We start from the raw sequence: 25,666 nt of genomic DNA, 5'->3' as shown, positions 1-25,666 counted from the left end.
TATTAGAGTAATATTGGAGTGTTAGAGCATTTTGTATTATACAGTTTCTTTACTAACCGATATTCTTGCCTGGGGAATCCCATGGAGAGAGGAGCCTGACAGGCTACAGTCCACGGGGCTGCAAAGAGTCGGAAACTACTGAAGCAACTTAGCACACCAGCAACCTAAAAATAGCCCTGGGAATGTTTTAAGAGTCATCACAGATTTAATAAAATGTCTTGCGTGTTTGTATTAATTTTAAAGCGTAGAAGAAAATTTTTAAATTCCGTAGAGGCCAAGATGGAGGGGTTCTGTTTGGTTTAACATTTGAAATATATTTCTAGACCACAGAGTTCTTGTACTGAATCCAAAAACGTACCAACTCTTTCATCGCACGTGTCACTCAACATTGAAGTAAGTGAAGAGATTGTAGTGTCTGAACAGAATATCTGCAGTGGCACCTTTGAAATCCCTCCTCCTTTCTGTGATCTGAGTCAGGGATAAGTCATTCCTCTGACATGAATGACATCAGCAAGTATTTCTGAGAGCTTGTTGTAGATGCCCAGGTCATTCATAGCATCACTTAATGGGTGTCAGATACTTGTTTTTTGCATCTTTAAAGACATTAAGCCACTTGATCCTCGGTACAGTGCACTAGACAGGTAGATTTCCATCTGAGATGGGAACTTTCAGGGAGTTAAGCAGTGTTCCCAAACCTGCCTACCCGGGTAGGGATTTGAACCCAGGCAGCTGGCTCCAAGGCCCCGTCTTGACCTCTGACTGTTCCTGGCTCCTGCTGCAATTTCCTCTGTCACATCAGCTTCACTTCCCTCTTCCTGCCCCGTCTCATCGGTGACCACATTCCTGTCCAGGTGCAGGAATGCAAGATAGTAAGACATTGAAGAAAGCTGAAAAGTGAAGATTCTGGAGTCACACAGACTCTCCTACTTATCAGCTTCTGGCAGTGGTTTAACTTGTCTAATCCTCAATGTAAAATTAAACCTAGTGCACACACCCGATGAAACATCTAACTAGAAGGGGTTCAGAGCCTGTCTCACCTTGCCCACATATTCAGCACCTGAGAGATGTTATTTATCACAAGTAGTCAAGACAGCACAAAGGAGGAGCTCAAACCACAAAGCCACACGGTCTTTTCTTGGCTCGTAAGCATGGGCACATGCCAAGAAACCCATGTCGGGGCCTGTCCCGGCAGAGCCAGGGACCATCCACCACTTGTCAAGTGAGATTCCCTCTCAGCTTCTTGCCTGTAGGCACCTCCATGTCTAAGAATTTCCAGGACAGCGTTTCAAGGAACCCATGTCCAGCCCACTATGAAGGTCTGACCGTCTCCTCCCTCTGTCTTCTCTCCCCAGGCCTACAGAGTCGATGAGAAGGCGGCAGAGCAGGCCCGGTGGGAGGAAGCCTCCAAAGAGACGATCAAGAAGACCACCAAGCCCTGTCCCCGCTGCCATGTGCCTGTAGAAAAAAACGGTGAGTCTGGGCTGGCTGGAGAGCGAGCGTGCAGTGGGCTCTTCTGGGAGGGCGGCGGCGAAGTCAGAATCTCCAAGGGCTTGCTAGCTGGGGAGCTCATCGCTGGGGCTTTGGGGCCATCTGGCCAGGGTTTGAATCTCAGCGCCCACATCAAGTTTCTTAACCTCCTAAACCTCAAGTCCTGGTCTGTAAAACAGAAATGCTAACAGAGGTTGAACCACAACGATAGGATCAGGGGGCAGGATGGATGGCAAATGCTTCCCCCGGGGCCTGGCATAGAGAGAGCACTCAAGAAACACGAACTGCCCTTATATCACTTATTATTAACACTACTGAACTCTCCTGGAGAAGGAAATGGCAACCCTCTCCAGTATTCTGGCCTGGAGCATCCCGTGGACAGAGGACCTGGTGGAATACAGCCCATGGGGTCACAGAGAATGGGACGTGACTAAGTGACTGACACACACAGGGAAGTTTCCCCAGACTGCTCTGATATGGAGATACTGGTCCTCCGTGGGGCTGAGAGCTGGCCTGCTGTGAGTGAAACCCCGCCCATAGCCCCAGGGTGGGCCCTGCAGCCTCTCTTTCCTCAGCTAAGGCCTGTATGGAAAGTCTTCTGTGTGGCTGGAGAAGACTCTTGAGAGTCCCTTGGATGGCAAGGAGACCCAACCAGTCCATCGTAAAGGAAATCAACCCTGAATGTTCACTGGAAGGTCTGTTGCTGAAGCTGAAGCTCCAATACTTTGGCCAACTGATGGGAAGAGCTGACTCCTTGGAAAAGACCCTGATGCTGGGAAAGATTGAAGGCAGGAGGAGAAGGGGACGACAGAGGATGAGAGGGTTGGAGGGCATCACCAATTCAATGGACATGAATGTGGGCACACTCTGGGAGATGGTGAGGGACAGGGAGGCCTGGCGTGCTGCCGTCCATGGGGTGGCAGAGAGTCAGACACGACGGAGCGACTCAACAACAACGACGGAGGACAAATGCAAGGGCACCACAGGTTTTAAGTCCCTAGAATGTAGCCACTGAGTCAGTGTTATTCCTCCTGATCTGGAATGTTCCTGGGACTGCAGCGGCCTGGCCCCGACATATAAAGAGAAGACAACACCAGAATCAGAGGAAAGAGCCTCCCTGGTCCTCGCGGACTGAGCAGGGTTAAGAAAGCAGCCAAGGCCTTTTCACCAGAGAGGAGGCGCAGTGCTGATAAGCACGGGCCGGTGTTCTGTCTCGTGGGTCCTTAAAGGATGCAGAGTCAACAGTAAGAGACCCGCTCTGCTGTTTCCAAAGGTCAGGAACCCTGGCTGTCTATCCCCCGAGGCCCAGAAGAGCACCCGATAAATAAATACCCTGTTGAATGTAAAAGGAGCTAGGAAAGGAGAGAGATACATAAATAGATACTTTTCTAAAATATGGTAGAGAAAATGAGCTGAAGAAAGACCCTGGGGTTTAGGGGCGGCTTGCTGGTGGAGATGATGCCTGAGCCCAGAATGAGAATTGGTGTCACGAGGCAGGCAAGCCTTCAGGCAGCCAGCAGGTGCAAAGGCAGAAAGTGTGAACCGTCCACACAGCGCATGCAAGAAGCCCACCTAGTTCCTGCATGAGGACAAGGAGCCTAGGCTGAAGCGGGTGGGGGCGATGTAGTGCCCTGCGTGACCCAAGGGGCTTGGACTCGATTCTCTAAGACAGGACGCCATTCCAGGGCCTGAGGCCGGAAACCCACGTGCTCAGATCCGCCTTGAGTCAGACCACACCCGCAGCCCCAGAAGATGGAATCGAAGGCGTCAAGGGCTTCCTGACTGTAGCAACGTTTCCTAATCTGGTTCTTTCTACGAAATATTGTGACGTACCATATGCATGGAAAGCACTGATGTTTCACCTGTAGGCTTTTTTTTTTTTAATGTTCTACAACTGCTTTTACCTTTCACAGAATGTGTGTTCACTTTACCGTCTCCAGCACAGTGTATCCAGGGTCCTCACCTCACACACAAATTTGTCTTTTGGAATTCTGATCCCTGGCACAAGGTCGAGGGCCACGTGTTACAGAGTATCCTCAGCATCAGTGAAAGAGGGAGAACCTGGGGTGCACGCAAGTGTTCTTTAGTGCCGCAGGGCAGGCAGTCTTTCAAAGAACAAAGTAGAGCTAAATACATTAAAAACACAAAAAGTGCACAGAACACATCGTTGCGCAAAAAATGCTTCTTTGCAATTTTGTGTAGAGCGTGATCCTGAAGGATGGAGGGAGAGGTTTATGTTTTCTCAAAATTCTGTTTGAATCAACTGGAGATGAATGACTCATGTTTAGAAAGAGTCAGGCAGGAGCAGCACATCTCAGAGACTGAGATTAAGCAGAACTGGATTTAATTTCAAGGAAACCTGATTCTCCCACTGGCTTAGAGGTCACACCTATAGATTTTTAACCTATGAACTGAAAAGCTGAACCTTTCAGCTAATTCATGACAGTCTAAACTGTTCTAAAGGCTATCACTACAGCCTAAACAGACCTAGGCTCTACTAGAAAAGCTAGTTTCCTTTGGAAAATTGTAAAGCTCTATAGAATGTAAAGAATCTTTCATTCAGGTTTTTTAAATTAAAGAAAAAAGAGAAAACATTTTATGTGACAGTGGAAAGGGGGAGAAAATCTGTAATATTCTAAGTACTCACGCTAATCAGTGGGATAAATGATCACATGTTTCTAACACTGAAAGTTGTATATAACTAGTATTTAAAAAAAAAAAAAAAAGCTAGTTTCATGATAGTTTTCCACCTAAATGTTTCATATGTAACTGAATTCCAGAAAAGTAGTTCTTTCTTCAGCAAAGCTGTCGTGACCATGAGAATTCTCTCCATTTGAAATGCAGGCTAACCCTTTGCGCTTGCTCCTATAACACCCTTCAACCTCTGGAAGTTCTTTCTTCACTTCTACCAATTCCATCTCAAACCAATGAGATACTGGTTCCATCCCCTGATCAAGAAGTGTCTGTTGCCCGTTAAATCTGCCTTCAGCTTGTTCCAGAACTTCAGGTCCCTCATTAAATCTGATGGCAGAGTGGCCAGCCCAGGCCACGGTGTTGGGCTTTCCATGGTTTGAGCATCGGTCGGTAGACAGAGTTCTCTAAGAAGAAAGCCAGATTTTCTCCATCCAAATATCCACAAATCAGTGTGACATCAGGAACTTCCCCAGTGGCTCAGACAGCAAAGCGTCTGCCTACAATGCGGGAAACCTGGGTTCAGTCCCTGGGTTGGGAAGATCTCCTGGAGAAGGAAATGGCAACCCACTCCAGTATTCTTGCCTGGAAAATCCCATGGACGGAGGAACCTGGTAGGCTACAGTCCATGGGGTCGCAAAGAGTCAGACACGACTGAGCTACATTTACTTTTAAGCTGGTAAGATTTTTAGAGTTGGAGTTCCTTACGCTTCTCCATTTTATGGGATCTAGAATATTCCTTCTGTATCACATACCAGGAAGAAAAGAGAGTTAACAAAATGATTGCCTTCTCTCCTGCTGTTTCCTTTTTTCTTATTCTGCTGTGCCATTGTGAGTCCAGTTGCTATAATAAAATCTCAATTGTTAATGCTAGTGCTCAAGATCCATTAAGATTTTAGTGTAATAAGAAAAATTCTCAAGCTTTCATTCAGCCTCCCTTTAATATTCAGCTAGTTTGAATGCATTGCTTAAGCATTCTTTATGATATTCCAGAAAAATGTAAGTGATCATACAGTATTACACTATTACATTATTGACATTCTAAGTGCATAGTCAGTAAGTATGTGTTGAAAATACTCAACTCTGTAATTGTGTAATCCTAATTGGGAAATATTAAAAGTATCACAATGAGTTTTTCCCTTTATTTTCCACATATGTAAATGCTTAAATGACCTTTAAAGCAAACCAAAAAGAAGTAGAAAAGTATGGGATTTTAAATACCCTTCAGTTAGCCTAAAACAAATGCCTTTAGTTACATAGTCATAAATATTTTATATTAGTGCAAGTTCTCATGCCAAGCTTTTAATATAAAAATGAGACAGCCCTGAAGCAATTATTTGGAAATTTGGCAAGGAAAAAAATGGCTTAACAAGATAATTGGTAAAATTGAATAATGGAGTACATTCAATGCTAAGTGAGATTCAAGCAAAGAAACCACATTTGCCTGGATTGTTTAGGAAATTCGCTCACGAACAGTTCTCTACATACAATTTTATACAAGTAACTTTCTCTTCGCGTCACAGCAGAGTTTCTGTCTGATCCCCAGAAGCAAATAGAGAACACAGTTAACAACCTGGGGAGGTGAGGAATCCCAAAATAAGTCCCCAAGTAAGGGACTTTTCATTTCGTACAGGAAAGGCCCTGTTATCTGAATGAAAGAACATTGAAATCACACAGATCTTGGCTAAACCTCTGGCTTCACACTGTTTGTTTATTTTTGGCTGTGTTGGGTCTTCTGTGTTGGGTCTTCGCTGCTGCATGCGGTCTTTTCTCTAGTTGCCGCGAGCAGGGGCTCCTCTCTAGTTGCAGGGCTTCTCACTGCAGTGGCTTCTCCTGTTGCAGAGCCCTGGCTCTAGGACACAGGGGCTTCACGCATTGCGGCTCGTGGACCGTGGAGCACAGGCTCCATCAATGGTTGTGTCACGTGAGCTTAGTTGCTCCCTGGCATGTGGGGTCTTCCTGGATCAGGAATCGAAACCATGTCTCCTGCACTGGCAGCCAAATTCTTTACCAGTGAGCCCACCGGGGAAGCCAGGGCTATACACTTAAAAGTACTCAACCTTGAGAAAATTCTGCAACCAGGTAATATCCTTATCTCACAAGGTGCTTTTGAGGAGTAAATGATGTAATAGATGCAGAGCACCTACCAATATTCATTAGTTTCTCACTGTCCTCATCTTGGGGGTTTCCCTGGTAACTCGGGTGGTAACCAATCCGCCTGCAATGCAGAGTACATCATGCGAAATGCCGGGCCAGAGGGAGCACAAGCTGGAATCAAGATTTCTGGGAGAAATAGCAACAGCCTCAGATATGCAGGTGAGACCACTCTAATGGCAGAAAATGAAGAAGAACTAAAGAGCCTCTTGATGAGTGTGAAAACGGAGAGTGAAAAAGCTGGCTTAAAACTCCACATTCAAAAAGCGAAGATCACAGCATCCCGTCCCATCACTTCATGGCAAGTAGATGGGGAAAAAGTGAAAACAGTGGCAGATTTTATTTTCTTGGGCTCCAAAATCACTGTAGATGGTTGACTGCAGTCATGAAATTAAAAGACTCTTGCTCCTCAGAAGAAGAGCTATGACAAACCTAGACAGCATATTGAAAAGCAGAGACATCACTTTCCTGATAAAGGTTCATAGAGTCAAAGCTATGGTTTTTCCAGTGGTCACATATGGATGTGAGAGCCGGACTATAAAGAAGGCTGAGTGCCAAAGAATTGATGCTTTCAAATTGTGGTATTGGAGAAGACTCTTGAGAGTTCCTTGGACTGCAAGGAAATCAAACTAGTCAATCCTAAGGGAAATCAACCCTGAATACTCATTGGAAGGACTGATGCTGAAGCTGAAGCTCCAATACTTAGGCCACCTGATGGGAAGAGCCGACTCATTGGAAAAGACCCTGATGCTGGGAAAGATTGAGGGCAGGAGGAGAAGCGTACGACAGAGGATGAGATGGTTGGGTGGCATCACCGACTCAATGGGCACAAGATTGAGCAAACTCTGGGAGATAGTGAAGGACAGGGGAGCCTGGCATGCTGCAGTCCATGGGGTCACGAAGAGTCTGACACGACTTAACAACTGAACAACAACAATCCTCATCTTATATAAAATGTTGACTAGCACGAAGGATCGTATTCAATATTAAATGCTTTTAAAACAACTATCCCAACTCCTGTATTATGAATTTTTTCAAGCCAAGTAACACTGAAGAAGTGATAAAAATTACTCATGGTATATATTAACATTATTATATATTAAATTGCTAAATACATTATTGTATACTTAAAATATTAAATTTACTATATATTTAAGTAAGGAATCAACCCCTGGCTGTGAAACACAAAGCGTTTGCCTTTAAAACCCATCTCAAGAGAAGTCAGTAAACTCAGATTTATGAATAAAGTTTTTCCTCGATGAACATGGCGTACTTCAATCTCAATCATTTCTTTTCTTAAAAACATTCATTTATCTTTATTTTGGCTGTACTGGGTCTCAGTTGCAACATACCGGAATTTCAGTCCTGGCATGTGGGATCTGGTTCCCTGACTAAGGATGGAACCCAGGCTCCCTCCATTGGAAAGCATGGATTCTTAGCCACTGGACAACCAGGGAAGTCTTCATTTAAAAAACAAACAAAAAAAAATGTATTGGCATATGTCTTGATTTACAATGTTGGGTTAGTTTCAAGGACAAAGTAAACCCGTCTTCTCCAGATTCTTCTCCCATACAGGTTATTCACTCTGTTCTTCATGAAAGTCAGAACTTTACAATTTGTTCTCTCTGATCTGTTTTTTTCCATTCAGACTCTGCCCTTTGGTTGCTTGCGATAATTCCATGGGAAAGTCATCTGTGAGCCCGCGGGTGGGTGTGGGAGTGTCGCCCAGGCACTCATCCATGTCCCCTCTCTGCCCGCAGGAGGATGCATGCATATGAAGTGCCCGCAGCCCCAGTGCCAGCTCCAGTGGTGCTGGAACTGCGGCTGCGAGTGGAACCGCGCCTGCATGGGGGACCACTGGTTCGACGTGTAGCTGGAGCAGCGGCCACGCAGGCACACTCAGCCGCCATCCTGCTGGGAAATACATGGCGGCTTGCTGTCTTCTGCTTTTTCCTCTCTCTAAACACGCACGCGCACACACACACACACACACACACACGCACACACACACAGGCACATTTCCAGTTCTTTCCAAAACCACCAAAGCAAAGTTATCGGAGAAGCTCCCAGGATCCCTGTCCCCGGGCCGCTGAGAGACAGCAGATCTAGTGATGAGTCCAGCCGGAAGTATTCTCAAGCCCCGAAAATACACTACCAGTCAGAGCACAGATGACGGTGCGGTTCCCTTCTGTGGCGCTGTCATTCTTGAGTGAATTCAAGTCAGGCTGGATAAATACGTAGAGACGGATTTCTCAGACTCAATTACCTGCCTTTTACCTTCAGCCAATATTGGGAAGAAGCCTTGGGTGGGGTGGGGAATGATTTCGAGGGACTATTATCTGTGGTTCTCTGTAAGACTGCAGTGGATTCTGAGAACTTCATGCACAGCTTAAACAGCAACGGACTTATTTACATCTTCAGGAAGCATCTATTCCCAAAGAGACACAGGCAGTAGTCAAAACTACGTGTTTATCCTCAAGAAGTCTATATTTATATCTTGCATTAATGAAACATCAACTCTGCATGGATCAGCTTGTCAAATGAGAAATTATGAAAGTCAATCTGAACATTGAATGTTCAAAATGTATGTATTTGAACATTCACTCCATTTAACTCTCTGCAACTTTAGAAGTTGTTTTTCTGATTTTAAGCATTCATTTTGAGCATGAAAAATAAGCTCATACATCTGGCTTCACTGTACATGTAATGAACAAGGTGTCACTAAAGGAGACACTGTTAGAAATGAGTTCAGTAATGATTCTTGGTGTTAACAAACATGCGGTTTATTGAAGCAGAATCTCTAAAGAAGGAACCTTTCCAGCCCGTCAGAATGAAACCAGGCGGATCAGAAGGGTCATGCTCTTTCTGTCCGCCTGGACCACGTTAATTACACTTTTTTATATCAGAGTATATTTTCTTCTGGATCTCTGTCAGATCTGATTCAAATTGCAGTTGTCAAAGCAATACAACGCAAAGGAAACTGCAACAACAACAACAAAAGTGCCTAGAAAGGATAAAGGGGTCACTGCAGATGAATTGTGATGTGGAATCAAAATACAATATAAGTGCAATTAACCAGGTTCAGGGCAACCCACACGGGGGCTCTGCCCACCCAGTGGGTTACTCAGAGTTGTTTTCTCTAGGCTTGTAAACTCATAGGAGAATATTTCCTCTCTTTAGCATAGCTTGAATTGGATTGCTGATCAAGTTTTCATCCTTGTTTTATGAGTCATTCACAGTGCATCAAAAAGAGATGCGTTTACGCTGAATGCCACAAACCTCCTTCTCCACAGCACAGTGTGTGGGTGGGACAGTCTAACCGCTGTCTTTTGTTCTCCCCGTCCGCCTTCTTGGGAAGGTGGTGACGGTCCCTGAGGGTGTGATGACTCTGCTGCGAGCACAGGGCTTCTTTTAGGTGGATTTAGAGACCAGTAGCCAGCCTCATCTTTGTAGACATAGCACCAGAAATCCTTGCTGGAAGAAGAGAGGGGAGGACCTCAGCAAGCTCCCACAGATGTCCTGCGCCCCTGTCCCTAAGCATCCATCCAGGGACTGTCCCACCTCGCTCCCTCCCTCCGAGGTCCTGAACCTGGAACGTGATGGGCGGGAGACAGCCCCCTCAGTAGGAAAGGCATCACGTGGCTTCACTCTGTTGAAAATCCAGCCTCCTCATCACAACCCCGAGGCTCCCGGCTCCTTTCGGGGCACCTATGGGTGGTACAGAGATGATGCAGAGCCGGTGTCTCGAGTGAGAAGGAGGCAGGGCACCGGGCTTGAGCCACCCTTGAGGTTGGCTGGCATCAGGGCTCAGCCTATAACCTGCTGGGGGCCCGCCTGCGCATTACCAGTGGTCCCAGCGGCTCCTTACGCCTGACCCCGCAGGACAATCAATGGCCCCCTCTGTCACGAGGATCTCCCAGCGTGTCACACCCTCCACGGGTCTGAGGTTTAATGATGCTGCTGTTATTGCCTCCTCCCCGATTTGCATGGTTTGTTGGGGGTGCCAAGCTGAGCATGGTTTGCTCCCACTCATTCTGGCAGTAGAAGCCCTAGGTCTCTGCTCTTTTCCTGGTGGTAGCCTTCTTTTTTTCTTCTTCTTTTTTTTTTCTTCAAAATAGCATAACTTGATTCTTAACACAAGTTAAAGAGCAAACAGCCATTGTAAATGAGGCTGAATCACAAACCACTATCAATGAACATGTCTGAGCACTGAACGGTGTCACAAAAACGTGAATCTAGCCAGAGAAAAGAAATAAAGTCTTGGCAGAAGAGTCTTTATTTTTCTCTAAGTTGTGTAAAGGAATACTCGGCAACAGTTGTCTAAGGTCGTACTCAAATTGTCAATAAAAGAAAGAGCGTCTGAGTCCATCTCTGAAGATACCTTGTCCATAAATGCTGAAGGCGGGGGAGGGTAACCCAGGGTGTGTCACTCGTGGCTGGAAAGGGTTGCCTAGTGAGCCCGTGGCCATCCCGGTCTCCGTTTCGAGCTCCTGATTAATTCTGGTGGTTTATAGTCTTTCTAAAGATTTACTTACTTATTTACCTTTGTGCAGTGGCACGTCACTGTTGCTGCACTCTGGCGTTCTCTGGCTGCGGCAAGTGAGGGCTACTCTTCCTTGCGGTGGGCAGGCTCCTGGTTGCAGAGCACAGGCTCTGGCGTGCGATGGGTTTCAGTCGCTGCGGTACATGGGTTCAGCAGTTGCACTTCCCAGGCTCCAGAGCACCGGCTCAGTGGTTGTGGCCCACAGATTCAGTTGCTCCATGGCATGGAGGATCTTCCCAGACCAGGGATCCATCCCGTGTCTCTTGCATTGCAAGGCAGATTCTTAAACCAAACTGGACCACCAGGAAAGCTTCCTGGGTGTTTTTAAAACTAGATACTTCCTTCAGTGCCATCAAAATTTTAAAAGGTCTCTTCAGGGAGGAGGAGGAGGGAAGGATCGGGAGTTGGGGGTTAGCAGATGCAGACTAGCATGCGTACCATGGATAAATCACAAGGTCCTACTGTAGAGGCACAAAGGTCTATATTCAACATCCTCGAACATAATGGAAAAGAACATGAAAAAGAATATATATGTATAACTGAGTCACTTTTCTGTACAGCAGAAGTTAACACAACATGGTGAGTGCTAGTCGCTCGGTCGTGTCCGACTCTTTGCGACCCCATGGGCTGTAGCCCTCCAGGCTTCTCTGTCCTTGGAGTCTCCAGGCAGAACACTGGAGTTCATTGCCATAAGCAACTGGTACATTTTTTAAGTTATGGTTTGCTTTTTAGAGCCTTGTCAAAATTTTTTTTTAAATTTATTGAAATGCAGTTGATTTGCCCAATAAATCTGTATTTCAAAAAATTTTTAAATAAACCAACTCTATTTCAATAAATTTTTAAATAAACCAACTCTATTTCAATAAATTTTTAAATAATTCAACTATATTTCAGTAAATTTTTAAATAAATCAACTATATTTCAATAAATTTTAAAAAAATTTTCAACAGGGCTCTAAAAAGCAAACTATAACTTAAAAAATCTACCAGTTGCTTTTCTGCCTTCTCAGCACACTTTTCTAAGTAAGTGTTTAAGACAAGTTTGAGTTGGGAAAGACCGCAGGACCCTGTCCGGCCGCCCCAGGAGCGCTGGGTGACTTCGCGTGGCCCTCGAGTGTGGGTGTGCGTGCTGCATTTCTCGGATGCTGTGTCAGTGGCTGCCCATTGTCCGCTTCACAAGTGGTCTGTGTCTGAGTGAGGCGGACGGGATGTGCCCCTACATATTTTGGGCAAGCGGCATACCACGAGGGCCCCTGGGGGCCAAACCCCACAGGACATGCTCTGAGGAAACACAGGTTTCTAGGAACGAAGGCAGAAAAAGCACGAGGGATGGGGGAGCGACTCCACTGCCTCCCTGTGCGTGAACCTTGGGGTAGCAGCAGCCACCTTGAGGGGCTGGTATGAGGACTCCATGAATTGATGCACATAAAGCCCTCAGGGCAGGGCCTCGAACCTGGGAGACACTCAGTAAGTGTTCCTTATTATTATTAATAACAAACAAACCAGTCCATGGAGACCTCTGGCCCCACCCTAAACAAACAAGCCTAAAGCACAGAACGAGTGCAAACCAATTGCAAATGCGATGAAGGTAGGTGTGTGTGTCCAGTCCCAGAGCTAGAGATTTTGCAGTGACAGACTGGCGGTGGGTTTGAGTGTCAGATTAACTGAGGCCCCAGAAACGTCCCTACAGAGGCAAGTTGCCAGCTGTGTTTGAAAAGGCTTGAAGGGACAAGACCCGGCTCTTGTGCAGTCTCCAGCGTGGACAGTAGAGAGCTGACAATGAGTGGAAGTGAGCACGCGTAGATGTGAGTGTGAGACAGCAGACGTGGTGTGCGGATGCGTGCATCCCGCCCCCAGTCACCCTCACCACTTCTGCACCACGGAAAGGATCTATGTCAGCTTTGAAAAGAAAACCCTGTCTCAGAACAACACTGGGCCTGTCTTCAGATCACCCACTGTGAGTAAACTGTCCAACCACAAATATTTAAGAACTTTCACTGCAGTCTGAACAATCATGTAGCACAAGGCAGGAAGTGTTTTCTGGGAAGATCCATTTGGCACTCAGATTAGTGGCTCTGTCTCGATGGGAACTCGGTGTTCCCTGATCTCATCCTCTGATGAGAAGGCTGAGAATCAACTTTGTTGCTGTGTAGAGTTGTGTCTGGACCCCAGAAGACAGACTCACAGTAACCCAACTTATAATAGAGTGAGGTACAGAAGCTAGAGTGTCCATTTACAATTTATGTCTGCAATGAGAAGCTCACCTCTTGATTTTCCATCTGCCTGGAATAATTTCATTACAACCCTGCCCTCCCACCTTTGCCTGGTCAACCTTAGGTCTCCATTTAATCCACTTCTCCTGGAACCCTTCTCCAGCCGTCCTAGTCTGCATGAAGGGCCACTCCTCTGCATTTTCAGAGCTCCACTGCTTCCTGAGTCACAGCTGTGTGGTGTTTTTGCCAACAAAAACAAATTCCCCAGTTCTTCAGACACCACTAGGTGTCCGACAAGTCAGTTAAATTCTGACACAAACCACCCAGATTACATGTCAGAATCCATAGGTTAAGGGCTCAGCCTCCCAAGACCACCCCCAACTCACACCCCAGTCACACGTCGCAGGTTACCACTTTTACTTCAACCAACCGACTACAAATCAGGGGTTTCTAGGACTCACCCCTTAAGTTTAATAATTCCCTGGAATGGCTCATAGAAGTGAGGAAGGTGCTTCACCCACTATTTGCTGTTGTTGTTAAGTCACTCAGTCGTATCCGACTCTTTGTCACCCCGTGAACTGTAGCCAACCAGGGCCCTCTGTCCATGGGATTCTCCAGGCAAGAATACTGGAGTGGGTTGCCATTTCCTTCTCCAGGGGATCGAACTCAGGTCTCCTGCAGCTTCTTTACTGCTGAGCCAGCAGAGAACCCCCCACTACTGGTTTCTTATAAAGAATTCAAATTCAAGAACAGCCACTGGAAGAGCTGCATTGGGCAGGGATGGGATGGGGTGTGCAGAATGTCCGCGCCCTCTATAGATACATCACCCACCTCATTCTTCAATGTGTTTGCTAACTGGGAAGCTCTCTGAACCCACTTCTTTAGGGTTTTTTAGCAGAAAGTTCCTTAAATAGACACGACTGGTTAAATCATTGGCCGTTAGTAATTTACTCAACCTCCTGCCTCCCTCCCATCCTTAGAAATCTCGGGTTGGGGCTGAAAGTTCCAACCCCCTAAGATGCCCTGACTTTCCTGCTAGGCAGCCCCTACCCTGAAACTGTCTAGGGCCAACCATGGTCATCTCATTAGCATACACATCACTATGGAGAGTCCAAAGGTTTTAGGAGTCATGTGCCAGGAACCCAAGATTTATTATTTTTAATATTTATTCATTTATTATCATTTATTCATATTCATGGGCTTCCCAGGGGGCTCAGTGGTAAAGAATCTGCCTGCCAAGCTGAAGACGTGGATTCTATCTAGCAGAAGATCCCCTGGAGTAAGAAATGGCAATGGAGGAGAAGGAAATGACAACCCACTCCAGCATTCTTGCCTAGGAAATCCCAAGGACAGAGGAGCCTGGCAGGTCCTGGTGTCACAAAGAATCGCACGGACTGAGCAAATGAAAAAAATGATATGCATATTTCACAATAGCATTTAATGTGTAAAACTTTACTCACCTATTTACTTATGTCTGTCCCCCTAGGAGCAGATAAGGAGAACATAACTATTGTACCTTCCTTTGTATCCACAATACCCAGTGCAGGCCTGCCGCCGCATTCCTGGCTCCACAAGAACGTAATTGCATATTGAAGTTCTGAGCAAATCTACTTAGAAAATCAAACTACAATGAAAAGCTTACTAGTCCAGCCTAGATTCAGAGCTAAGTGACTCAGCTGCCTCTCACAGAGTCAGTGACCCCTGGGCAGACGATCAGTTTCCATTACAAAGGCATGTATCATGTCTCATGCAGGCCGGAAACCCCGAGTCCCTGATCAGGTAACCTTAGCTCGGAGTCCCTGAGACTTGCACTCACAGGGTTCTCCCCTTGAGCCCAGCACCTCACCCCACCCCCCCAGTGCCCGTGTGAGGTTTACCTCACCTGTACCTTGGGTGATCTTGAAAACTCTCCCAACTGTAGTAGCAGAGACAAACGCTGCAGGTTTTCCTTCCTATCCTTTGTTTTATTCATGAATTTTGGCTTCTTAATTCCAAACTCAGAGTGACTTCAATGGCATTTTTGAGAGTTGCTGTTTACTTACTCATTCAGTTTTGGCTGCTCTGGCTCTTTGTTTCTGCCCACGGGCTTTCTCCAGTTGCAAGAAGCAGGGGCTTCTCATTCCAGTCGCTTCAGCAGTTGTGGCTATTCTGCAGCATGTGGAATCTTCCCAGACCCGGGATCAAGCCTGTGACTCCAGCACTGACAAGTGGTTTCTTAAACACTGGACCCACCAGGAAAGTCTAAAGAATGCTCAGTTCAGTTCAGTTCAGTCACTCAGTCGTGTCCGACTCTTTGCGACCCCATGAATCGTAGCACTCCAGGCCTCGCTGTCCATCACCAACTCCCTGAGTTTACCCAAACTTATGTCCATCAAGTCGGTGATGCCATCCAACCATCTCATCCTCTGTCATCCCCTTCTCCTCCTGCCCCCAATCCTTCCCAGCATCAGGGTCTTTTCAAATGAGTCAAATCTTCACATCAGGTAGCCAAAGTATTGGAGTTTCAGCTTCAACATCAGTCCTTCCAACGAACACCCAGAACTGATCTCCTTTAGGATGGACTGGTTGGATCTCCTTGCAGCCCAAGGGACTCTCAAGAGTCTTCTTCAACACCACAGTTCAAAAGCATCAATTCTTCAGCGCTCAGCTTTCTTCACGGTCGAACTCTCACATCCATATATGACTACTGGAAAAATCATAGCCTTGACTAGATGGACCTTTGTTGGCAAAGTAATGTCTCTGCTTTTTAATATGCTATCTAGGTTGCTCATAACTTTCCTTCCAAGGAGTAAGCATCTTTTAATTTCATGGCTGCAATCACCATCTGCAGTGATTTTGGAGCCCAAAAAATAAAGTCTGACACTGTTTCCGCTGTTTCCCCATCTATTTGCCATGAAGTGATGGGACCAGATGCCACAATCTTAGTTTTCTGAATGCTGAGCTTTAAGCCAACTTTTTCACTCGCCTCTCTCACTTTCATCAAGAGGCTTTTTCTTCTTCACTTTCTGCCATAAGGGTGGTGTCATCTGCATATCTAAGGTCATTGATATTTCTCCTGGCAATCTTGATTCCAGCTTGTGCTTCTTCCAGCCCAGCATTTCTCATGATGTACTCTGCATATAAGTTAAATAAGCACAATGACAATATACAGCCTTGATGTACTCCTTTTCCTATTTGGAACCAGTCTGTTGTTCCATGTCCAGTTCTAACTGTGGCTTCCTAACCTGCACACAGGTTTCTCAGAGGCAGGTCAGGTGGTCTGGTATTCCCATCTCTTTCAGAATTTTCCACAGTTTATTGTGATCCACACAGTCAAAGGCTTTGGCATAGTCAATAAAGCAGAAATAGATGTTTTTCTGGAACTCTCTTGCTTTTTCGATGATCCAGTGGATGTTGGCTATTAGATCTCTGGTTCCTCTGCCTTTTCTAAAACCAGCTTGAACATCTGGAAGTTCACAGTTCGCGTATTGCTGAATCCTGGCTTGGAGAGTTTTGAGCATTACTTTACTAGCATGTGAGATGAGTGCAAGTGTGCGGTAGTTTGAGCATTCTTTGGCATTGCCTTTCTTTGGGATTGGAATGAAAACTGACCTTTTCCAGTCCCGTGGCCACTTCTGAGTTTTCCAAATTTGCTGGCATATTGAGTGCAACACTTTCACAGCATCATCTTTCAGGATTTGAAATAGCTCAACTGGAACGCCGTCACCTCCACTAGCTTTGTTCGTAGTGATGCTTTCTAAGGCCCACTTGATTTCACATTCCAGGATGTCTGGCTCTAGGTGAGTGATCACACCATCGTGATTATCTGGGTCGTGAAGATCTTTTTTGTACAGTTCTTCTGTGTATTCTTGCCACCTCTTCTTAATAGCTTCTGCTTCTGTTAGGTCCATACCATTTCTGTCCTTTATTAAGCCCATCTTTGCATGAAATGTTCCCTTGTTATCTCTAATTCTCTTGAAGAGATCTCTAGTCTTTCCCAATCTGTTGTTTTCCTCTATTTCTTTGCATTGATCCCTGAGGAAGGCTTTCTTATCTCTCCTTGCTATTCTTTGGAACTCCGCATTCAAATGGGAGTATCTTTCCTTTTCTCCTTTGCTTTTCGCTTCCTGTCTTTTCACAGCTATTTGTAAGGCCTCCTCAGACAGCCATTTTGCTTTTTTGCATTTCTTTTCCATGGAGATGGTCTCGATCCCTGTCTCCTGTACAATGTCACGAACTTCCATCCATAGTTCATCAGGCACTCTATCAGATCTAGTCTCTTAAATCTATTTCTCACTTCCACTGTATAATCATAAGGGATTTGATTTAGGTCATACCTGAATGGTCTAGTGGTTTTCCCTACTTTCTTCAATTTAAGTCAGAATTTGGCAATAAGCAGTTCATGATCTGAGCCACAGTCAGCTCCTGGTCTTGTTTTTGCTGACTGTATAGAGCTTCTCCAACTTTGACTGCAAAGAATAAAATCACTCCGATTTCGGTGTTGACCATCTGGTGATGTCCGTGTGTAGAGTCTTCTCTTGTGTTGTTGGAAGAGGGTGTTTGCTATGACCAGTGTGTTCTCTTGGCAAAACTCTATTAGCCTTTGCCCTGCTTCATTCTGTACTCCAAGGCAAAACTTGCCTGTTACGCCAGGTGTTTCTTAACCTCCTACTTTTGCATTCCAGTCCCCTATAGTGAAAAGGACATCTTAGCATCAAATCTTCACTCAGTAATTTTTTTTCCCTGTAAAGTATTCCTTGTGTCTTTACTACAGACTAATTATTTTATTACCACAATCTAGAAACTAAAAAAGGCAAAAAGGGAAAATGAAAACCACCATCCAGAAATAATAATCGTACTTATTTCTACTTAAAAACATGTGACGAACATCTTCCCGTCTCAACAGATTTCTAAAATGACAGTTATTCAGGACTTAATATGATTGACTCTATGCTAATTAAGTTAATAAGTATTTCTTTTAAATTTCATGATCTAATTCAAAACTGTATTTCTCATGTAGTCATTAAACAGCTTGGGTATGAAAACAGTGCAGCTGTAAAAAATGTTTATAATGTAATGGTGAGTGAAAAGAGAGTTTACCAAGGTGGTACGTATAGTGTAATTGCAAGTGATTTTTAAAAATTAAGTTTAAAACAAGTGACTGAAATGCAGTTTGCTATGGTGATAAAATTATCTGTGAACTTTCACTTGTCTCTACTTCCCACATTTCTTGGCAGTGTGAGAATATCACTTTATAATGAAAAACAATTTTTAATTTCCCCGGACAGTTTAAGCTGCCCAGATTGTGTGCAGTCAAGAAATGAAGGTTTTTCCAATCAGGAATTCAATTCTTGCATTACCTTGTGCTGTGCTTAGCCGCTCGGTAGTGTCCGACTCTTTGCGCCCCCGTGGACTGCAGGCTGCCAGGCTCCTCTTAACTTGACTCGGATGATGATGAAGCACGGTAGAGACCCTCTGCTGCTTCTTTCAAAGGACTTTTCCCAGGTGAACCTGGACAAGGTAGAGTGGAAGAAAAGTGAGTGGGATGGAACCTCTGGGGGCTTCCCTGGTGGCTCAGAGGTTAAAGCGTCCGCCTGCAATGCGTGAGACCCGGGTTCAATCCCTGGGTGGGGAAGATCCCCTGGAGAAGGAAATGGCAACCCACTCCAGTACTCTTGCCTGGAGAAGTCCATGGACGGAGGAGCCTGGTGGGGTACAGTCCACAGGGTCGCAAAGACTCGGACATGAGTGAGCGACTTTACTTTCACTTTCTTTCACTTTGGAACCTCTGGGAAGACGAGATTCAGCCAGGAAGGGTCAGCTTCCAGACCCTTCTGAGTTTCTCATGAACATCTTCTCTGTCTGCAGGGAGCTGACCACCCTTCCCCCTGAGCGCAGGACCCGGAATGTTCCTGCACACAGACTGTCAGTTCAGAAACTGAGTCCATCCCGGGCAAAGAGGATGAGCTGGTCTCCCTGCTGTGGACCACTTCTGGGGAAGCCAGACCCCGGGGAGCAACACAGCACCTGGGGATGAGCCTCTCGCAAGCCCAGCCGGCTTGGCTAATGTCTTGCTCCGGCCCCTGCCTGAAATTCCCTCTGATCCTCCCTCAAGCCAGACCAGTCAATACGGATACCTCCCAAGGACTTTGTCCCACGGAGAAGTGTTAGTCGCTCAGTTGTGTCTGACTCTTTGTGACCCCATGGAGTGGGTAGCCATTCCTTCTCCAGGGGATCTTCTCGACCCAGGGATCGAACCCAGGTCTCCTGCATTGCAGACAGATTCTTTCCTATCTGATCCACCAGAGAAGAGGATCAGCTAAAACCATAGACAGCCCTGGACTCTTACCATGTGGTACTTGAGAATCCCTGAATTCTGAAATGCCTCTCCGCATTAGCAGCTGACTTTATTTTCAGGGCCGTTTGTCATGGAGACATTCCGATTTCGTGATTTCACACGAGTCCTGTGCATTGACCACCGCTGAGTCAGCACTGCCTCTTTCCCTGATGACATCTGAGTCCCCATCACCTGCTCCCTCCTATCCAGCAGGCCTCACTCAGGGTCCCTGTCTCAGCCAAGCCTTTCCTGGCCAACCCATCCCCAACTGTCCAGACCACCACCTCCGCCCCAACCTCCCCAGCTTGCTTTTTCTCCGTAGTGCTGCTTTGTATCTGACATAGCCTGCATTTTACTGGTGGATCGTGTTTTTGCCTGCTTCAGGATTCTTTAGGACAAGGTAAGGATGCTTGGAGCTGTAGTTCTTTGTTCTCCTAGCAAACGTGTTTTCTGCTGCACTTTACTAACCCTACAGTGTGTTTGTGTGAATGAATGACACGCCCTGCGTGAAGCAAGTGAGGAGCCCTACTCTGTGGTTCCACAGTGACCTCATACAGCTCATGGCAGGAACCCTGTCGGGGGTTTATCAGTTCAGTTCAGTTGCTCAGTCGTGTCTGACTGTTTGCGACCCCATGAACTGCAGCACGCCAGGCCTCCCTGTCCATCACCAACTCCTGGAGTTTACCCAAACCCATGTCCATTGAGTGGGTGATGCCATCCAACCATCTCATCCTCTGTCGTCCCCTTCTCCTCCCACCTTCAATCTTTCCCAGCATCAGGGTCTTTTCTAATGAGTCAGCCCTTTGCATTAGGTGGCCAAAGTATTGGAATTTCATCTTCAGCGACAGCCCTTCCAATGAGTATTCAGGACTGATTTCCTTTAGGATGGACTTGTTGTATCTCTTTGCAGTCCAAGGGACTATCAAGAGTCTTTTCCAACACCACAATTTGAAAGCATGAATTCTTTGGCACTCAGCCTTCTTTATGGTCCAACTCTCACATCTGTACATGACTACTGGAAAAACTATAGCTTTGACTAGACGGACTTTGTCGGCAAAGTGATGTCTGTTTTTTAATAGACTGTCTAGGTTTGTTATAGCTTATCATCCAGGGAGCAAGCATCTTTTAATTTCATGGCTGCAGTCACCATCCCCAGGGATTTTGAAGCCCAAGAAAATGAAGTCTGTCACTGTTTCCATTGTTTCCCCATCTATCTGTCATGAAGTGATGGGACTGGATGCCATGATCTTCATTTTTTGAATGTTGAGTTTTAAGCCAGCTTTTTCACTCTCCTCTTTCACTTTCATCAAGAGGCTCATTAGTTCCTCTTCACTTTCTTCAGTTAATGTAGTATCATCTGCATATCTGAGACTGTTGATATTTCTCCCAGCAATCTTGATTCCAGCTTGTGCTTCATCCAGCCCAGCATTTCCCATGATGTACTCTGCATATAAGTTAAATGAGCAGGGTGACAAAATACAGCCTTAATATACTTCTTTCCCAGTTTGAACCAGTCCATTGTTCTATGTCCAGTTCTAACTGTTGCTTCTCGACCTTCATATAGGCTTCTCAGGAGGCAGGTAAGGGGGCCTGAACTCTCCGTAGTTACTGTAATTCCTCAACGCTAGAGGCGACTTTGGGAACTAATGTATCTTCTGAAGGAGTAATTATATATAAGTTCAACAGTCCATTCATTTTCACTGCATTTTCTTTTCTCAACTTCATATGAAATGAAAATTGATATTTAACCAGAAAAGAGCATGTCGAGCATGACTCACTTTTTATACAATGAAGTCGTATGTATTTGCATTTATATCCACATTCTAGGGTCCTTACATCTCTGTAGGTTTCACAGAGACTGATGCCTGGAATGAGGCGTCCACCAGAAGTGATGCTGGTGTTTGTGGGGGGTGAGATGTAGGGTGATTTTTCTCTTCTTCTTTGTGCTTTTCTCTAGCAGTTGAATGTTTTTATAACAAGGAGACATCGTATTCACTGAAAAACCAAAGTCACTCCTTAGAAAGTGAAAGTGTTAGTTGCAGTCGTGTCCAACTCTTTGCGACCCCATGGACACTAGCCCACCAGGCTCCTGTGTCCATGGAATTTTCCAGGCAAGAATACTGCAGTGGGTAACGATTCCTTTCTCCAGGGGATCTTCCCGACCCAGGGATTAAACCCAGGCCTCCTGCATTATGGGCAGATTCTTTACCCTCTGAGGCACCAGCCTAAAGAGAGAAGGCCACAGAAACCTTAGCGCAGAGACCAGCCTTGTGCAGAGGTAACAGGGTTCTTGTGAAGAGCGGGTGGCACAGTGCTCCCTACGTGAGGAGACCCTGACGGTACAGAAGCCGACCTTGTTCAAGGTTCTGAATGTGCTTCTGTTCACTTGAATGTGTCTAAATGGGTCTGATTGGTGAGTTAACTGTGACCTGGACAGAGGTAAGGTGGTTCACCGTGCAGACCGGGTAATGGTCCCTGAGGGCTTCCTGCCTTCCTCTTTGAGTGGACAAGTCTATGTAGGTTTTCAGGCCACAAAACCTCCTTCCATTGCTGACTTTCCTTTCCTGGTTACCTTGCTCACTAATACTCATTAGTTACACTTACTAGTGATTGATCCTACTGTGTGCACATGAGCTACATTATCTGCTGTGGTCCAGGGAACTGAATCCCTATACACCTGTTACAACTTAGATGTGAACATTTTAAATAAAGAATCATAAATACCATTTTAACAACAAATTGAGACCTACCCACTACAACCAATCAGTTTTTAATCTCATTAATTTGACACTCTATCAGTACTGAGAAATCTGTAAGTTTAGCATATTACACTATAGCAAAATTTCTAACACAAAGTAATCACATTTGATGTCAAAGGACATTCGATAAAACAAATGTTCATTATTATTGAACAGCATTTAACTAGAAATTGAAGGATGCTTTCTAAACCTGGTAGAGAGCATGACTCATGAGTGGAACATAACAGTCATGTTCATGAAGTTAAATCCTTTTTAAAAGAAGAAGCATTGTACTGACCACTATTGGCTATTGGCCAGCATCCACAATCCCTCTTTTGCCTAAGAGACTTTGATTTTCTTGGGTTATCCACTCCCCTTTTCAGCCACATGCCTCAAGGGAAGATGACCAACCACATTACAAAGAAATAAAAGCTTGTATCCAGAAAAATGGAGAAGGAAATGGCAACCCACTCCAATATTCTTGCCTGGAGAAACCCATGGACAGAGGAGCCTGGTGGGTTACAGTCCATGGGGTCGCAAAGAGTAGGACACGACTGAGCGACTAACGCTTTCAAGGAGCGTGAGAAGACGGAAGGATGCACAGCTCGGGTCACTCCATCTGTCTCTGTGTTCAGGAGGTGTGGGTGTGACGAAAGCCGGGTGAATCTGCCCTCCTGCTGTTCCTGCTCCCGGCCTCCGTGTGTGTGTGTGTGTGTGTGTGTGTGTGTGTGTGTGTGTGTGTGTGTGTGATTATATTGTGTTATTTTTAAACAGTGTAGCCCGAAATACCCAAATCAGCTGCTCAGCTGGTCCTCAGCCTGATAAGCAGTCTTTCATTTCAGCCCTGGAAGAAACATCGTTGTATTGGACTTAATTGAGAAATCCACTGGTCTCCAGAATGACCATCCCCTCGCGGGGGATTTTAAGAAGGTGGCATCAGTGACATAGTCCCCTTTGCCATGTTCTCGGGACTGGGAATGACCCAGGCGCCAGCCGCGATGCCTCGGCCGCTCCCGTCTCCTGGTGGACAGTGTCGCTCTCCACCATCTTCTCGGAAGGGGCCCTGCCGGCTTCTTGCTTGACATGCACACATTCACCCCCATGCCCCTTCTGACTTGGGCACCTCTGACCTATTCCTTTGGATGGCTTCTTCTGGAATCCAGGCAAAGGAGAAACATCCTTCACTCCCACTGCTTTGTATTGTAACAATTTGTTACATCTCTAATGTAACAATTTGTTCAAAGCCAGCCCTGTGGGTAAAATTCTCGCCGCCCCCCCCCTTTTGTTACCCCATCTCTCTATATTCCCTTCTCGCTTTTCCTTCTTTTTTCCCTTAATTCAGCTTTGCTTCAAGCCAGCCTCTACGGGGCACTGTGCAGGAGCCTCGAATGTAAAAGAGGGGCCTTTGTAGCCCGTAGCCCGGGAGCACATGCCCACGAGAACAGACAAGATGCACAAACCCACAGAAGCCAGGGCCACAGGTAAACATTTTGGAATTCTCCACCCTAAAGAAATCAGTTGCTCCAGTTGCTCACAACTAAATGAGTTCTGGTATGCCACTTGCCACCATGTGACCCTTTTAAAGACATTCACAGACAGCAGGTTTGCTATGATTCTGACTTGATATAAAATTAATGCAGCAACATAGCTTTTGCTTTCAGATACGAGTGTGTTTGATAGCACGTAGAGCTCTGCTCAGTGTTATTTGACAGCTTGGTTGGGAGGGGAGTTTGGGGAGAGAATGGCTACATGTATATATATGACTGAGTCCCTTCACTGTTCACCTGAAACTGTCATAACATTGTTAATCGACTATACCCCAATACAAAATAAAAAGGTTGTTTTTTTTTTTTTTAATAGTTTGTTCATACCAATCACTGATTAGTCATATGTCTTGAGTGACTGCTTGGGTCAATGAGTACATTTTTCCCCAGAGGAAAATACATACCTGTATCTCGTAAGTCTTGTCTTGCTTTCTAATGTAGGCAGGCCAGAAACAGAATCAAATGCATAAGCTGTAAGACCCTGCTCTCAAAACTGCACAGAGATCACAGAACAAGGAAATGGATCTTCTCTTCACTTTGAGGAAGCAGGTATTGAGACCTTCCTGGTTCTTTCTTACTATTTTTAATGGAAAAACCCACACATACTTTTGTGAATGTACCTCTTACTTTAAAACAGCAACAATATCTGCTTAGAGTTTGTAGTACTAATAGCAATCATGTATATTCCCTGGGTACAGTGCTAAGACTATCACAGGCACAATCTCATTTTGCTTTTCTCTTCTAGCCCTCTGAATGAGCTGACTTCATCTGACCCAGGAAGAGAGAGACCCTTGAAGAAACTGACTTGCTCAAGGTCACCCAGCTGGCAAGTGGCCTCCTTGGAGCCTGAGCTTGGGGTTCTGGACCTCTTTTCTGAACAGCCCTTTCTTCAGGGATGCAGAAATTTGTTTTGTCTGCATCCTTAACCTCAACATGAGTGGAGCATTCCAGGTGGAGAACAGTTTATGCTGCAGGATTATTTGCTCATCTAATTAATCAAGTCCAGTCCATTGGCTCTAACTCAGATTTTTAAAAATACGTCAGAATCCAACATTGTGACTCCCCATGGGTGCACTAAAGCAAACACGTGAATGACATCAGTGACCAAGAGACTGAGTTTCACAAAGACACCAACTGATGTTGTCAACTATTTCCTGTCCCTAACTTATCTTGGCCTCCCTGGTGGTTAAGTAGTAAAGAATCCACCTGCAACGCAGGAGACATGGGTTTGATCCCTGAGTAGGGAAGATCCCCTGGAGTAGGAAATGGCAACCCACTCCAGTATTCTTGCCTAGGAAATCCCATGGACAGAGGAGCCTGGTGGGCTACAGTCCATGGGGATTGCAGAGTCAGACACAGTTTTGCAACTAAACAACAAAGCTTGTATCTAATTTCAGGATTGTCCCTCCACAGTGGGGGTAACACAATATGCCTTTCATCCAAGTAGTTGACAGTTTTATTGGTTGTCATTTTACTTACCCAAGATTATGATGGTTCTAACTAATGTTTGGTCACTTCCTTTAAGAAATCTATCATTGGGCTTCATAGATAAAGGCAGAGTAATGCAGTTTATAAAATAACCAAAATATGTCCCTAAATTCCACCATTTTAACAATAACTCTACCGCCAAACTAATAGAATAGATACTAATATTGGTGTTGTCAGTGTCTTTTATATCCTGTAGGAAATTATTCACTGATATAATAAAGAAGAACTATTTGGGTATTTCTCTGTGACCCCACTATCACCATTGCTGTTTAGGGTGATATTTGAAGGACAACTGAGCAAGAGGTAATACTGTGAATTTAGACAAAGAGAATCTGTGTAAAGGAAACACATAGCAAAGAAAATCTATAGTTTGCAAACCAAATACAATTGGAGCACCTGCTCAGAGCTAGCAGATCACCTCCCCTGATGTAATGAACAATGATCTCTTCACATCAAATGTCCTCTGGAAAGAATGCGGCCCCTGCCTGGACA

At 45.4% G+C, this 25,666-nt stretch overlaps 1 protein-coding gene across 4 annotated transcripts in view; it reads left to right on the top strand.

The window, feature by feature from the left end:
* PRKN (parkin RBR E3 ubiquitin protein ligase) overlaps window positions 1–25,336 on the top strand; it is a 1,216,903-nt gene extending 1,191,567 nt beyond the window's left edge. For 2 of the 4 annotated variants that reach the window (XM_081524442.1, XM_081524441.1), the window contains exons 12-15: window positions 1,353–1,470; window positions 23,485–23,623; window positions 24,128–24,235; window positions 24,432–25,336. In XM_081524442.1, the coding sequence (XP_081380568.1) occupies window positions 1,353–1,470; window positions 23,485–23,623; window positions 24,128–24,227 (357 nt within the window). In that variant the 3' untranslated portion in view covers window positions 24,228–24,235; window positions 24,432–25,336. Of the gene's footprint in view, window positions 1–1,352; window positions 1,471–8,093; window positions 10,702–23,484; window positions 23,624–24,127; window positions 24,236–24,431 lie in introns of those variants that run through there. The other 2 variants (XM_081524444.1, XM_081524443.1) reach the window with 1 other exon arrangement.
* Window positions 25,337–25,666: the final 330 nt, after the last annotated feature.

The sequence above is a fragment of the Giraffa tippelskirchi genome, chromosome 9, assembly GCF_054371585.1.
Source record: "Giraffa tippelskirchi isolate mGirTip1 chromosome 9, T2T-mGirTip1v1.2.pri, whole genome shotgun sequence".
In the NCBI taxonomy this organism is placed as follows: domain Eukaryota; kingdom Metazoa; phylum Chordata; class Mammalia; order Artiodactyla; family Giraffidae; genus Giraffa; species Giraffa tippelskirchi.
The sequence above is the reverse complement of the archived record's forward strand: the minus strand, read 5'-3'. Positions and strand labels throughout refer to the sequence as shown.